The 16,589-nt window shown below is 42.9% G+C and overlaps 1 protein-coding gene and 1 non-coding gene across 9 annotated transcripts in view; one reads left to right on the top strand and one right to left on the bottom strand.

Annotated features, from left to right (window-relative positions):
- Nucleotides 1-16,589, top strand: part of HHAT (hedgehog acyltransferase) — a 352,540-nt gene that overhangs the window by 42,598 nt on the left and 293,353 nt on the right. For all 8 annotated transcript variants that reach the window (XR_009347601.1, XM_059146892.1, XM_059146893.1 and 5 more), the window contains exon 3: nt 6,569-6,636. Coding sequence is in view for 7 of the 8 variants with exons in the window: in XM_059146892.1 (XP_059002875.1) it covers nt 6,569-6,636 (68 nt within the window). In the remaining variant the exon portion in view is untranslated. The remainder of the gene's footprint in view (nt 1-6,568; nt 6,637-16,589) is intronic.
- Nucleotides 13,600-13,718, bottom strand: LOC131815443 (U5 spliceosomal RNA). The gene has a single exon (XR_009347745.1). It is a non-coding gene; the product is annotated as a U5 spliceosomal RNA (small nuclear RNA).

Genomic DNA, 16,589 nt, shown 5'->3' with positions numbered 1-16,589 from the left:
TTTTATTTATTTATTTGAGAGAAAATGAGTGAGAGAGAGCATGAGAGAGGAGAAGGTCAGAGGGAGAAGCGGACTTCCCAAGGATCCAGGAGCCCCATGTGGGACGAGATCCTGGAAGTCCGGAATCATGACCTGAGCCGGAAGACAGTCGTTCAACCAACCGAGCCACGCAGGCGCCCGCTATTCTTTTTTTTTTTTTAATTAATAATTTATTTTTTATTAACATATAATGTACTCACTTAGCTATTTTTACTGGTTTATTCTTCTATATACATATACGAAATTGTTCTGAAAAAAATCTCATTGCATTTTAATTAGAATTCTAGGAACCCTAGAAATTTGTAAATAATTAGTATTCTTATTATATTTTTCCATCCACAGATAATGGTATTTTTTCTTTATTCATTCAGGGTCTTCTGTTATTTCCCTTATTAAAGTTGCTGATCTTCTTCATAACAAATCCTGTTAAAATTCCTATTCAGATCATTTGAGTCTTTTTTTTCCCTTTTATGATTGGGAAATTTTCCAGTTATATTTCCTATAATTTGTAGCTGATTATCTCTGATCTAAAGGTATTTATTTTGGTTTATGTATGTTAAATTCCAACAATTTATTGAATTCTCTTAATGTTCCATTTATTTATTTTTGATTTTCCTAATTTTTGTGTTTAGATAATATCTGCAGATCATGCTAATGGTTTTGCTTCATCTATTATTGCTTAGCTGGGACTTGTAGAACAATACAGTAGTTGGGAAAGAATGCTATTTTTATTTTAATTCTAATTTTAATGGAATTTCTCATATTGTTTTTACCATTACTGAAAAGTTGAATAAACTTTGCCTTTTTCTTTTTTTTTCAAATTATGATAAGGAATCTGGCTAGTTCCCTTTAACTAAATTTTTAAAATCAGCAGTGAATGTTGAATTCATTTTTAAAGCACCTATTCAGATGATTGCAAAGTTTTTCCCTTTCAAGTTGTTGACATTTTTTTTTTTTTTAAGATTTATTTATTTGACAGACAGAAATCACAAGTAGGCAGAGAGGCAGGCACAGAGAGAGGGGGAGGCAGGCTCCCTGCTGAGCAGAGAACCCGATTCGGGGCTCGATCCCAGGACCGTGGGATCATGACCTGAGCTGAAAGCAGAGGCTTTAAACCCACTGAGCCACCCAGGTGCCCATCAAGTTGTTGACATATTTTAAAGTTATACATTTTCCAGTATGGCTTATATGGATTCCTACAACAAACCTATGACTATGGTATTTTTAAATAAACTGCTTGTTTCCAAGGTTTTTTTTAATTATTAATTTCTAAGTGAGATTCATTGGCCTGTAGCTTTATTTTTGTTTCATCAGATTTTAACATCAGCATTAACTTTATAAAATGAATGGGGAAGTTTATTTTTTGTGTGTGCTATGGAACTGTGTAAATAGTGCACGAGACATGAGCTTCTAAGTTTGATATTCATTTGTAAGTTTGTCTAGTCTAGGCATGGAGTGTTTGGAAATAGATTCACTGAAAACTTCAGTACCTTTTAGTTATTTCAGGTTATATTTATATTTTCTTTTTTTTTTTTTTTTTAAGATTTTATTTGACAGAGATCACAAGTAGGCAGAGAGGCAGGCAGAGAGAGAGGGAGGGGGAAGCAGGCTCCCTGCTGAGTAGAGAGCCCAACGTGGGGCTTGATCCCAGGACCCTGGGATCATACCCGAGCCGAAGGCAGAGGCTTTAACCCACTGAGCCACCCAGGCGCCCCTATATTTAGATTTTCTTAAGTCAGTTTGAGATATATATAAATTTTTTTTCAGATTTTATTTTTATGGAATTTTTACACCCAATGTGGGGGCTCGAACTCACAACCCTGAGATCAAGAGTTGTGTGAGGCAGCCAGGTGCCCCTACGTTTTTCCTCTGCATTGAAATTTTCAAATGTATGAACATCCAGTTGTAGATCATATAATGTTTTGAATCACCCATGTCTCATTTTTTCTGTTTTAGGGAATTTACAAAAGGTTTTGTCAACTTAGTGGATTTCTTCTCTTTTTCAAAAAAAAAAAAAAAAAAAAAGACAAACCAACAATCACTTGGGTTTATTTATAAATTCTACTTTTTTTTTTTTTTTTTTTTTGATGGCAATTACTCTCCATTGAACAGTAGACCATGCTAGATTCTTTTGGCTTTTCCAGAGCCCAGGTTCAAATTTTATGCCCTAGCTCTCTTCCTAAAAACTTGCATACTGGGGACATTTTTATAAACAGAGTGGTATTTTTCCACAAATTTGCATTTCCATTTCACAGACCCTTTATTTTTATTTTTAAAAATCTTGAATGAGCAGAGTTAAATGTTTCTCTAAATAAACTCTGTAGCACAGGGAAGCCTCGATATTTAAGCAACTACAAACAAATGATTTATTTGAATTGCTACGTCCAATTTCTGTGTTTATATAGTAGGTGTTCTGAAAGTGGAATACAATTGTGGTTGAACATTTTCACCTTTTACCTTCTGTTTGTTCCTAAACGCCCCTGTTGTTGTCACTTACCTCTCTGTTTATAAGGAAAGGAGACAACAGTGCGTTTAGATTCTTCTTTGTGTTCATAACACACTAACCTCTCATGAGGGGCGGGCTTTGTAAACAAGAGGTAACTTTTCCCACTTGATTTTGTGACTAGAGAATTTGGTTGCAAGACAGCTGGCAACTCTGGAGGGCCCAGTTCAGGGTGGGCGGCATTGGGTTGGGGGGAATGGAGGCTACCCCTGGTCCTGTCTTTGAACAGGTGGCCTTGCCCTTGGAACCATGGGAGGGGCCACCAGGGGCTCTTCAGTTAACAGGTCTTTTGTGAAAGGACCCAAGGGCATAGCTCCCACGGACCTCCCAAGGACTGGGCAGTCTGGCTTGATGGCCAGCATGGATAGTGTATGTCACACTCGGGCTCCGAGGGATCTGTTAGGCAGGGCTTCATGTTATGGCTCACCCTGTTCCCTGGTCACCTGTGGCCAGGGTCATAGGAAACGTTAGAGCTCCGGCTTTCCTCCTGGGAATCCAAGCTTGCTGGCCCACTCCTTCCTCTCCGGCTTACGTAGGCTTTCTCCTCCTATGTGGACACTGGCCCTGAAGGCGGGAGATTGTTGGTTGACTTTTTTTTTTTTTTTAAGATTTTACTTATTTGAGAGAGCGAGCCAGAGAGAGAGCGAGCAAGCACGCAAGGCAATGGGGTAGAGAGAGAAGCAGGCTTCCCGCTGATGGAGGACCGCAGGATCATGACCTGAGCAGAAGGCGGACGCATCACCGAATGAGCCACCCAGGCTCCCCACCCTTAGTCGACTTTCTTCACACCAGTAGTAAACTTGTAACAGTGAACAGTGACCTGGGACAGGGCCTGAGCTGAGGGCATGTGAAAGCAACCCTCCGTATTAGACTCCACAGCTCCTTACTCCTCCAGCTAGTGCTCCCCGCCGCTCTGTCAAACACAAAAGAATATGCCCAGAGCTTACGGTTTCCTCTTTGCTGGAGTGTTTCCATCTCAGTCTGGAGCCCTAAGGACTCCCATGCAGATCGTGTACCTGGTGGCTGGCAGTGATAGACCCCAGAATTCCCACTGATGAGTAATAGACGAGCAGCCTTATTAGGACATCTGAAGGCCTTTTATGTTGTATGTCACTTTGTATCCTATTTACATACATGATTTGCTTTTGCTTGGGCTATTTCTACATCAACTTTTCATTCCCTTATGGGAATTGGGGGGTGGGGAGCCACTTCTCAAGAGTTATAATAGGAAAACCAGCACCTTCTCATCCTTCTATATGACCTTTTATATGAATTTGTGAGAGCTGGTTATCGTTAAATTCTCTTATCTGGAGAAGCCCATCTTTTCTGCTCCCTTTCTCTACTCATTTACTGCCACAGTCTGTCGTACCCGGCGGCTTCTTAGAGAAATAAAGAATCAGTAGGAGCTGATTGGAATTTTTCAAATGCATAGAAACAGCAGGACATGTTAAGCCATGATTGGGTGTGCAAGTCCTTGGCAGTGGCTTGTGTCAGACAAGGGTGTGTGTGTGTTTCCTCCCCTTCCCGATTATTGCCCTCTAATTACCCCCACCCCACCCCAGAAATGGTTTCCTATCAAAATGTTGAGGGTGAAAGGGGTAGGTTAGTTAGCACTTCCAAGTAAATGGTTTACCACCACAGCTCATTGGCATCGATTAAAATGCAAATCCTCTCACTCAGTAGGTAGAATGGGGCTTTGATGTATCCTCTTGTTGGGTGGTGGTTGGAGTGGGGAGAATCAACAGCTGATTTAGTAATGAGGTCTCATCACCAGAAATTGCTTCATTTCTGTGCTCCGAGGTGGTTTTGTGGAGCGCTGAATTTTGGGAAATAAAACCAGGGCACCTCGAAGAAGCTCGCTTCGCCCAACAGTCAGGCCTGCGTGGTGTGGAGAAAATTGCTCAGGCAAAGAAGGCTTCTCTCCATTTGCAGGGTCCTTTTGCTTGAGTGTGTGTGAGCTACGATGCAAACTCTTGCTCTGAGTGAGAATATGGGCTCTCTAATGAAAGGTCGCAGCAGAGAAATTCTGAGGGCCGAAGCTCTTTGGGGAAAGATTTCCCACTACACGTTCTCAGCTGCTGTTCTCCTATAGCAACCAAATTCTGTAGCCACGCATTTTCGGCTAACTTAAGACCCTTTCAGGACCATGAATTCCAAGGAAGAATGGATGTTGTGTAGCATTTGGTGTCAAGAAATCAGACCGGGCGAGTTGTAAAAATTCTCCAAACCTGAGAGAAGATTTTTGGTTTTGGCCATGCTGTCTAATACTGTAGTCATTAGCTGTCCCAGCACTTAAAATGTAGCCTCTTCAAATTGAGATGGGCTATAAGGATAGCATGTATATTGGATTTTGAAGAATTAGTAAGAAAAAGGGATGTAAAATGACTCATACGTAATTGTTTAATACTGATTCTGTGTGGAAATAAAAGATACTAAAATTAATTTCATCTTTTTTTACTTTTTAAAATTGTACTTTCATTTCAGTTGCGGGCACCAGACAGGGTATCATTATTCTCCTGTGTAGGATTCCTTTTTCGCACTAGAGGGAGCTGCGTTCCAGTTTCAGGAAGTCTGGTGCTTTCGCATGTAAATTTCACTGCTTCTGAACGTACTTTTTTAAAAAAGAAGCAAAAAACAAAAACAAAACCACCCAAACACGTTTCTGCCTCGTTTCAGTTCTGCACAATTCTGATGTTTCTGGAGGTTGCTTTTCGTGAAACCAAAACAGAAGAGGCAAGAGGATTGTTGGATTGCAGTGGTTTGCCCTTTGTGGGCTTTTCCCTGGAACTTGAGTCTGTGCACCGTTGAGCACACAATGTGACCTGCGCCCCTCTGTAACAGAAAGAACCAGAGCCAGGCTGTAATCCCACACCTCCACAGCGCCCCCTGCACCCCGTGGGATGCAGTGGGACTCTGTCCTGGAGCTGGTCCATGTGGTGCCCTGCGCTGGTGCTCACCACCCCACCCTTTCCTATTGTTCCCAGGGCAGTGGTTGTATGCTGGGGCTCCTCTAGTGTGTGACTCTGTCCCTGGATCCCACTGTGAAACCAGCATCCTTTAATGACTACACATTCTCCTGGTTTTCCTGCCATCTTTCTGGGCATCCTTTAATGACTACACATTCTCCTGGTTTTCCTGCCATCTTTCTGGGTAGTTCCTTTTTGTTTCTTCTGTGGTTTTTGTAGGTTTGTTGGTCTGATAAGGATTGTTTTTGCCTTGTTTGTGCACCCTGTGCCTTTTAGGGTGAGCTCAGACATTCTGGTGGCTGCATCGCTACCCTTATGCTGAATCCGCCCCAGGCTTCATCTCCAGTTCAGTGTACTCTTTTGAGCTCCATCCATTCCCCTTGGGCTGGTCAGGGGACATTGCACAGGCACTTCAGCACTCCTCCTTCCTTACTTGGCGTGCATCAGCACTATTGCAATTTATCATTATTGGTTCGTCTCACTTCCCTGGGGTATCAGGAGTCCCAGGCAAAGGTCATGCCAATCTTGTTTTGTTTCATTTCTGGTATATCACAGTGTGTGCCTGGTTATTGCACACTCTTAGCAAGTATTTGAATGAATATTTTGTTAATACTTTTAGTTTTAAACCAATTGTATACTTACTACTATTATAGGATTTCATTTTATAATCTTGTTAGCATTATGTGCATATCATGGGGCTATGATCACTGTCATTTTGTGGTGTGATCTGTTTAGAATAATTTTTCACCAGCTATAGAGGTGAGGCATTTGCACTAATTCCACCTTTGGTTCCTGGTGCTGGAAGCTTTGTGTCTTGATCCCTCTCCATTTGTAACCTTTATTACAAGTTGAAGGGGACATTTCCATCAGCCCCACTCTGTATTTCCAGGAACTTCGGTCACAGGAAACTAGAGCAGAAGGTCTGACATGTCTCCATGTTTGTAGCTCAGTCCACAGACCGCTTTTCCAGAACATATTCCAATTTCTCTTAGTGCCTCTCCTTTTAAACCAACCCAGTTTTAAATAAAACTGACTAATGAAACACTGTTTTTCTTGTCAGAACATGAAGAGGAGCTGGACCGGCAGTTTGCCCTGGAGATTGGCACTTTATTTGGAGGATTAAAGAAGGTACTCAGTGGATGAATGTTAAAGCTTCTCAGTTTTCAAACCTGGTTTCAATATTTTGTATTACTATTGTATTTGGCTAGTGATGAGCTGTGTATTTATTTTTCTAAGCAATTTTGATATATTTTTATTTATTTTAATTTTAATTCTTTTATTTTGATAGATTTTTAAAGTGATATCAGAACATTGCTTTTTACTGTTTTCGCTCTAAGTATGTGTTGTGCCAGAAGTATTTTAAGTTCAATCAGTGTTTGTGGGCTGGCTTGGGACATAAAATAATGCTTTCATTCCAAGTTTCAAACATGCAACTTACAAATGAGCTTTTGGAAAACCATTCGTTTATTAACTGGGCACTGCCTATGCTGATATTTTTCTACTGTGAGAGTTGCTGTTCTTGCTTAGAATTGCAGCAAATTCTAGGGTAAACTGTCCCTTCTTTCCAGCTCTGGCTCTGTGTGGAGCCGCTGTATTAGACGGAAGGCCCATGATCGTGTGGGACTGGGAAGAACTCCTGCCCTGCAGTGGGTGCCATTCCTGGCTTTTGCTGTTCTGTCCACCAGAAGTTTCCCTGAGAAGTTGGATGCTATTGAGTTTTCATTCATTGCATCCATCTGTAAATACTTATGATTTAAATAAGCCTCTTTAGGATATTAGTAAGACTGTAAGGTGGATGGTATTGTGTCCACTTCAGAGATGAGGAAATCTGGGAAACTTCTGTCATGGTAGAATTTGAGATGTAGCAGGAGATAGCCCCTGTGAGTGTCTGAGATCTACTCTTCAGAAATGTTTCACTATTGGATCTCTTACAACAGGAAAGAACATGGTGATCTCTCTTCCTCTCTCTTCCCTCTTATAGTTACAATTCAAGCATTTCAGACAATACTGAACTGTTTGCCAGAGACAAAAAGAAACAAACCCATTTTAGACTAAGAGACTTCTAGCTCTTGAGAAGAGAAGCCATTGCAAGGCAGGACAGGCAGCTGAACAGAGGGTCAGGCCTCAGGGAGTTCTGGAGCTGCTGCAGATTTCATTGTCAAGGGGCAGGCTCCGTCCTGCTGTGTGTACTACTTCCAGACAAAGGGGCTTTGTCTTTGCTGACTTCCTAACTCCTGTCACCACTCCTTCAAAGTCTAGCTGCTTGACTCCCTGCCAAGGCTGTAGATTCCTAGGGAAATGACCTTTGCTAAGCAAAGACCCCGCCTCTCCTCCACTCTTCATAACAGGGCATGGGGCTGGGGGTGTCAACATTCAGGACAGTCCTGCCTTCATGGAAAAGTGTGTAAAGCACAGATACATGCCCTTGGAGCTCTACAGACTCAGTCCTTTCCATTCTGAGAAATCTCTGTCCATGCCTCTGTTTGTCTGCCCATCCATCCATCGATCTGGTGCTGTTGAGTACCTCTTGTCCTCATCTTTCTACATCTCATCCCTTGCAAATGGGGTGGGTAGTTTGGAATCTTAGAGTTTAGAGGGAAAATGAAGAGTCTTGGTGGATAGTCAGTAGGTGAGGGCAATTGATACTGTGTCCTTGATGAAGATCATAGAACAGACCCAGGCCACGTGCAGCACGAGGGAGTTCCCAGATACCTGCTGAGAGTCTCATTTCAGCTGGTACAGAGGCCTGACAGGTTCTGGACACTCCTTGATGTATATTTCCTTTCTTCAAGGTTATGGGAGGTGGTAAGCAAATGCTATCCGGCTCTAAATTCTAATCAAAAGAACATACTTGGTGAGAGTAGAAATTGTGAACATTAGAAAGAAAGCTTTAATGTTCTCTGCCCAGTCCATGCCTTAAATGTTACAGTTGCCAAACTCAGGACTACTGACATTTTAGACCAGATAATTCTCTGTTGTCAGGGAGCTGTTCTGTACCTTGTAGGACATTTAGCAGCCCCCCGGGCTCTGCCTGGTGTGTGCCAGCAGCAACTCCTGACCCAAGTCACGACAATCAAAAGTGTCTCCCGGCATCCACAGGTGTCTTTGAGAACAACTGGTCCATGTCCGTGTTCAGGGGCTCTCCCCAAATAGCCTCTGCCATTTCTGACCTGCCGTTTCTTTTGCTCGGCCTGTCCTCTTCCGGATTTTTTCTCTCCCCTTCCCTTTCTGGTCCATATTCCCTCTTTACGTCTGAGCCAGTCACAGAAGCATTGCTTGGACCTCTGTGTTGGGTTTAGTGCTCATCATTCCTGACACTTCCCTGCCTCTCTCTTTATCCCCTTCCACACACACTACTTTTAATGAGTATGTTTCTGGACACAATAGTGAACCAGACAGACAAGATTCCTGTCCCACTGTCTCTTAATGGGGACAGATCTCAGGTAAGTAAACGAACAAACCTGACAGCTACAGATCGAGCTAAGTGATATGAAGAGAATAGGGTGATGTGCTATAGTGCTTTGAATTGTCTCGTGCCCTGTAATGAGAAATATGTTTGTCCAGTTGTATTTTATATGATCCGTCCTCCACTAGACTGAGTGTCACGAGGACAGGGCTGGGATTTAATCAATCTGGTATCTTTAGTGCCTAGAATAGAAGAGGTGAGTATTTGGTTGGAGGTAACTGTAGGAAAGAGTGAGACCACTGTGCCAAGTTGTAACACTGGAGAAAAATACATCTGTACTACCTGCATCTAGAGAGATGTGTAGGTAAACTGAGTGGGATGGTGTCTATAGTCAGAGCAGGGAGAGACCACCATGGCACAGGCTTCCACAAACTGCTCCGGACCCCTGAGCTCCACAGACTCATAGGACTTGGCAAGGTCACCAGTAGAGGAGTTGCTCTGGAGGGGCTCTCTGTGATTGGGAAAGGGAAGGAGCTATTAGGGACATGTTGATCAAGGTGAAGCTTCACTCGAGGGTAGGGAAGGGCATGTGGGGATGACCACAGCCCTCCAACTTCTGATGATGTTAGAGTGGAAGGATATAGCCCACATCAGGAATGCCTTTGGGCCTGGTAATTTCTTTGGCATAAAGCCGACGGCACTTGCTGAGATGCCTGATGTGGTGGGGGGAGCTTGTGTGGGGCCGCTGTCACCGACTGCTTCCATTTTGTATGCTGGGACCTTCGCACGCTCCTTGGCAGTGTCTGCTCTCCCTGGCTTGGAAGGGCCCCTTCCTGCGGCTCTGGTGGCTCCCTGGAGTGGGTGCGAGCTGGGAACCTGTGGGTGGCCAGGGGTGGGTCCTGCCTGGTCCCTTTCCAGTTCTGGCCGTTCTCTGTCTTGGTGTTTGGTGGTCCCCTTGTCTTTTTCCCATGTTAGTTTTTTTGGCTCGTGGTCCCAATCAGTAAAGGGAACTTTATTTCTTGTCTGCCTTGCTCGATGTGGTAAATTTGCTTCCAGACAAGGTCACAATCACATGGATACAAATGAAGCTCTATGTTGGGCTGTAGTGTTCTGAATTTTTTTCCCTTTTATTATTTCTGATACAAGGTAGTTGGCATAATGGAAAGAGCATGGGTTTGGGGGGTGCCTGAGTGGCTCAGTGGGTTAAAGTCTCTGCCTTCGGCTCAGGTCATGATCCCAGGGTCCTGGGATCGAGCCCCGCGTCGGGCTCTCTGCTCAGCGGAGAGCCTGCTTCCTCCTCTCTCTGCCTGCCTCTCTGCCTACTTGTGATCTCTGTCTGTCAAATAAATAAATAATTTTTTAAAAATTTTAAAAAAATTTAAAAAAAAAAGCACGGGTTTGGAGTTAGATGGACTTGAGTTCACAATGCAGTTTACTGGGTTTTGGAAACTACTTTACCTCCTCTGAGCCTCAGTTTTATTACCCGGAGTATGGGAAGGGGAGGCTGTGGGATGGAGATGCTGGATGGAGAGCACCCAGATCGTGTGTGCCTGGGGCGGAACGGACGCCCATGGTGTGTTTTTGTGGGGGTAGTTCTGCTTTCGCCCCCATGGAAAACATCCTTGTTTCAGAGCTAAGATTCACTGATTCCCCTTCTCTGGCAAGCAGGTAATATTCTACAGAGAAGCACTTAAATCTAGATGGGAATTGCTACTGAAGGGAGCTCTCAAAAGCCTAATGTATTATGAAAAGTTTTACATGTAATCAACTCCTCCTCCTTTCCTGAGGACACTCCCTCTTGCGGCAGATTCTGAAATGGGGGGATCCTTGTAGAAAAGACATTCTTTCAGAAGTAGAATCAGAGAGGAATTTTCAGTGCCTGTCAGAACGATGAGGAAGACAACACAAGATCAGAGAAGGGAAGCTTGATCACTTAAGTCTTTGAATGTGAAGAGAAAAGAGGTACTTTTTTAAAGTACAGGTTTCTAGCACTCAAGGTTCGCCTATACAGATTTTTAAGATTCAGCTCATTTTTAAATTGCTCCGTGTTTCAATACTTAAAAAAAAAAAAAAAAAAAAAAAAGCTCTGTTTGATTCACTGAATAAATATTCCTTGAGTGCCTGCTGTGTAAGAGGCCTCCAGGGGATGTGCTGAGTGCTGGGAGGCGGGGACATTCTGGGCCCAGTCTCTCTCCTCCCTGGGCTCTGGATTTGGGGGAAGCTGAGGATTGGACCGTGGGGCAGGTGACACAGCCCTCTGTGGGACATGCAGAAGCTGCAGGGGCATGTGATTTGGACTCATGGCAATTCCAGCCGAGGTCTAGGGAGACCGTGGGGGAAAGGTGGGTGAAGAGCATAGCATGTTTTCGGACCTGGATGGATGAGAAAGAGCCAGAATAGCTGGGCTGGGAGGCTAGGTGTGGTGGGGGGGATGGCACGAGATAGAGCCTGACCACCAAGGCTTCTGGGCACCGTGTGTGGAGTCTGCACTTTATTCAGAAGGCTGTAAACAGTTACTGAAGGGAGTCAGGCCATTGTCGTTTCTGGGGCCTCTTTCAGGATCCTCGTGATTTTCCTGCCTTGCCCACCCTGCCCCTCCCCCTACCTAGTCTCTTCTGTACCCCTGCCCTACCAGATTCCAGATTTGTGCATCCCTGGAGTTCATGTCTCATAATGTTACTCAGAGGCCATTCGTGTTCCCCATTTCTTGGGGTATAAAGTGCAGACTCCCTAGCTGACATTCAGCCCCATCTGTCCGCTGACCCTACCTTGTGTCAGCACCTCAGATCCATGCGGTCACCCTTTGCTGCTAAGTAACATCCCCCGAAGGCGCCTTGATGTTTCCTGCACGTGACTGTTCCTGCAGACTGGTGTGCATGCCTGTCAGCACGGGGAACAGCCCCCAGGGAACCTTCCCTGACTCCTCTCCCCTTGCTCCAACCTCTGGTTGGCATTAGTCTCTCTCTCCTATGAGTTCCTTTCCCAGGACTCTCTCCTGAACCTCTGTTCTCTAACAGTTCCCTGTTTGAGGTCTCAGAGGCCCTCTCCTCTCGGCCTCCTCTGCCTGACAGTCGGCGTCCAGTAGTGTTTGTTGGATCAGAGCGAACATGCCTGTCTCACTGGGGGCTTGTGGTAAAGGAACATGGTGCCTCAGCAACACTGTCTTTGTTGCATGTCTCTACATTCTGGCACGTTTAGAGGGTGTAGGCTTTGCCTCCTTTTCGTTAAGCCATAGCCCCTCTGAGAGGATTCCAGTGTTCTTATTATATCTCTGCCTCCCTCTGTGTGATGGGAGCAGATTAATAAGCAGTTTGGCTGTGCGTGAGAACTTTCAGCCTTTCCTTATTAAGAGAAAATTGGATTTTATGCAGCTTTGCCCCTTCACAGAGAGGCTGCCCAGCAGAGGCTGATTCGTGTGCCCTTTGCCAGCCTCTCCAGGCAGAGAGAGTGTGGGCTGAAGAATCTCCACAGAAGGGAGATTGCAGGCTGGTGATGGAACGAAGGCTCCTGAGCACACGCTGGGCTTGATTCCCTCTTGTTAACATGAAGAACTCTTGCTCCTTGCCTGTCAGTACACTCTTACCTAGTCTCATCCCTGCTGGATTTTCTTCTTGAGGTGTGGAAAGCTCTGCAGTGAGACAGGAGAAAAAGGATGTGGTAGTGATTTCCTGTGGAGGAGGGAAATGGGTGTCATTCTCTGCCTTCTGGAAAAACAGGATCTGCAGTGCCAGTGGGTACACATCAGATTGCCTTATTAGCTCTTTGCCATCGAGTCCCTGGCTCTGCCCTCCTCTCTCTTATATTTACTAGTTCATAGAAAATATTATTCCATTACAGAAACACTGGAAAAAGCCAGGGGAAATAAGGTGAAGTTAGAACCAAGAGTTGAGGTCTGCAAAGTTAATAGATCGTGTGTGTGTGTGTGTGTGTGTGTGTGTGTATGAGAGGGAGGGAGAGAGAGTGGAGAGGGATGAGTAGAGAGAAGGGTGGGCGTTCCCCATGAATGCTCAGAGAGATCTTGTGGGGAGATAGGTTTGGAGTGAGATGTTTCTCAGCCACAAACCAGTGAGTTTACACGTGACTGTTGGCTCACCCACTGCTTTGCGGCCCAGACTGCCGGGTACCAAGTGCTGGGAGGTCAGGAAAGTAACGGATGGTTTCTTTCCTCTGAGAATTCCAGGCTGACATAGATGATGTGCTGTGCCTTTAACAAAGGGGAGAAGCTTCAATCAAGCCAAAGAGAATACCAGTTGTATACAACCAGGACAACTGGCCTTATTTGTGTGTCCTGCCTGAAAAATTGGCCCTGGCATTACATTTAACAGTGTTTCTGTGTGTGATCACTGAGCCGATGGAAGATCTGAGGGTGCTGTTCCAGGGGTTGAGGGCTAGTTAGTTAGTTCGTCATCATTTTACTCCCAGGTTTCATGAAAGCAAGTATCAGACCAAATCTACCTTGCATACATTAATTAGGCAAGCAGGAGAAGCCAGCCTAATGAACCCAGCAAAATACATAGATGGGGATTCTGAGCTATTTGGCATAAGGCAACACAAAATCCTCCAGTAGCAACAGTAGTATCAGACTGCTTCAGACACTTCTAAGTACAATCAAATAGCAAAGTTGTTCACACAGGTATGGAAACAGAAATTCTTAAGCTTAGATCTTACATTAAAACAGCTAATATAGCCTTGTGGGAAAACAAGGCCTCAAAAAATTTGTCAAAAGGCTCAGAATTGTTTCTCTCCACGGGAATCTTTAGTAAAAGGCGAAAGATTTATACAATCTGAAGAGAAACCAGAGCATAAACTTGAAACTGTGCCCATCTCAGTACTCCTATAACCGCAACTCCTAGTTCACTGATGGTGGCTTGTTATCCATGAGTGCTACTCCCTACTTAGTTTATACAGGAAATTCTGTAAGTAAACTTCTCATAGTCAGGAATGTCCAATTGGAAGAAATCGTCTTTTAAATTTGAAAAGATTGTATTCTATGCAGGGTACTATGGGTATGCAAATGAGAAGTTTGAGTCATCCACTTTCAGTCTTCAAATACCTTTGTATTCACGGCTCCTTCTGGAGCCACCATTAGGGGGCGAAGCAGAAGTCTGTCTCTCTACCCTATCCTGGTTCAACCACGGAAATTCCAGTTTTATCCCTTCTGTATGTTGGGACTTGGAGTCCAGTCCCATTCCTTTCCTTTGCTATCCCCTAGCCACCAACACAAGCAAGATACAGAACCACAAGAGCTCCTTCTTGCCGCTGCTTTCCAGACACACCTATCCTGCTCTCCCTGTCCCTAACCCTTGGAAGCCACTCCATGGTGTTCATCTCATAATTTTGTCATTTGGAGAATGTTATACAAATGGAATCATACAATATGTAACCTTTTGAGACTGGCTTTTTTTGTTTTTCTTCCCCACTCAGCATAATGCCCTTGAGATCCGCCCGATCTCAGTTGTGTGTATCAGTAGTTCATTGCTTTTCATTGCAGGGTCAACAACACAGATGGACCACAGCCTGTTAGTCCGTTCCATTGTTGAAGGGCATTTTGGTTGTTTCTAGTTTTTGGCTGTTAGGAATACATCTGATACGAATATCTGTTTACAGGTTTTTGTGTGGACAGAAGTTTTCATTTCTGAGGGATAAATACCCAGGAGTTTGATTCCTGGATTATATCATGAATGTATGTTTAATTTTACGAAGAGCTGTCCAAACTCTTTTTTCAGAATGGTTCTGAGATCCTATTAGCAATGCACGAGATGCTTAGTTTGTCTGCATACTTGCCAGCATCTGGTATTATCAATACTCAGATTTTAGCTTTTCTGATAGATATGCTGTGGTATCTCCTGATTTAATTTACATTTCCCTGACAGTGATGTTGAACTTCATTTCATACACTTATTGGTCATCTGAATATTCTCTTTGGTGAAATACTGTTCATGTCGTTTGCTAGTTTTCTCCCTGGATTTTTTTTTTTTTTTTTCAGTTTTTACTGTTAATTTTAGAGAGTTCTTTGTATAGTCTAGTTATATAGTCCTTTGTCAGGTGATTTGCAAATTTTTTTTTTTGTCAGTAACTTTCTTTTCATCCTCCGAGGGTCTTTCACAGAAAGTCAGTTTATTGATATTTTTTTTTCCCCTTATGGATTATGCTTTTGGTGTCATTTTTAAGAACTCTTGGTCTGGTTGTATGGCCCAAGGATTTTTCATTTTTCCCCCCAGACTTCCATAGTTTTGCATTTTACATCTAAGTCCATGATCCATTTTGATTTAACTGTTTTAAAGATTTTATTTTTGGGGCACCTCTGCCTTTGGCTTGGGTTGTGATCCCAGGGTCCTGGGATGGAGCCCCTCATTGGGCTCCCTGCCTGCCTCTCTGCCTCCTTATAATCTCTGTCCAATAAATAAATAAAATCTTTAAAAAAAAAGATTTTGTTTTTAAGTAATCTCTACACCTAATTTGGGGTTCGAATTTACAACCCTAAGATCAAGATCACACACTCTACCGAGTAAGTCAGCCAGTGCCCTGAGTTAATTTTTATATTACTTAGGTGAAGGTTTATTAATTATTATTATTTCTTTTTTGCTGTGGATGTCCAGTTGGTACAGCACCATTTATTGAAAAGAATATTTTTCCTCCATTGAATTGTTTTTGTACCTTTGTTAAAAATCAGTAGGCCAGACTCATGGCTCTATTTCTGGGTTCTCATTTCTGTTCCATAGATCTGTGTATTGCTCTTTCCACGAATGCCATATTCTCTTGATTACTGCTAAGTAATTTTTCTAATTTTATTCTTTTTCAGATTCCTTTGCTTTTCCCTGTATGTTTTAGAAAAAACTTTTCTATATCTACAGAACATTTTGCTGGTATTTTGATAGGAATTCTATTAAATTGTTAGATCAGTTTGGGGGAAATTGATGTTTTTTACTATTTTGAATCTTCTAGCTCACGAAGGCAGCAGATCTTTCTATTTACCTCTTTATTTATTTCATTAGTGTTTTGTAGTTTTTAGCATACAGATTTCATACACATTTTGTTAGATTTATACCTAAGTATTCTATTTTATTTCTCTTAACACTTAAATTTATTTATTTATTTATTTTTAAAAGATTATTTATTTATTTATTTGTTACAGAGAGAGACATCATACGTAGGCAGAGAGGCAGGCAGAGAGAGAGGAGGAAGCAGGCTCCTGCAGGATCCTGAGATCATGACTGAGCCGAAGGCAGGGGTTTAACCCACTGAGCCACCCAGGTGCCCCTAAATTTATTTTTATTTTAAGTAAACCCTATGCCACGTGTGGGACTCGAAGATTAAGACTTGTTTTCTCTACCAACTGAGACAGCTAGGCACCTCTAAGTATTTATTTTTTTGAGCAATTATAAATGGTCTTACAGTTTTAATTTCAATTTCCACATGTTAACTGCTAGTATATAGAAATATAATTGACTATTATATTTTGATTTTGTATCCTATGATTTTTCTAGACTCATTTATTATAGGAAGTGTTTTTCCCCCCTTTTTTGATAGATTTGTTGAGATTTTTTACAAAGACAACCATGTCATCTGCAAATCAGGACAGTTTTATTTCTTCATTTTCAATCTGTATAACTTGCATTTTCTTATTGTAGGTCTAGGATTCCCAGTATTATGTTGAATAAGAGTGATGAGAGTT

Source organism: Mustela lutreola, chromosome 14, assembly GCF_030435805.1.
Source record: "Mustela lutreola isolate mMusLut2 chromosome 14, mMusLut2.pri, whole genome shotgun sequence".
Lineage (NCBI taxonomy): Eukaryota > Metazoa > Chordata > Mammalia > Carnivora > Mustelidae > Mustela > Mustela lutreola.
Note: the sequence above shows the minus strand (reverse complement) of the source record. Positions and strands in the feature narration are given on the sequence as shown.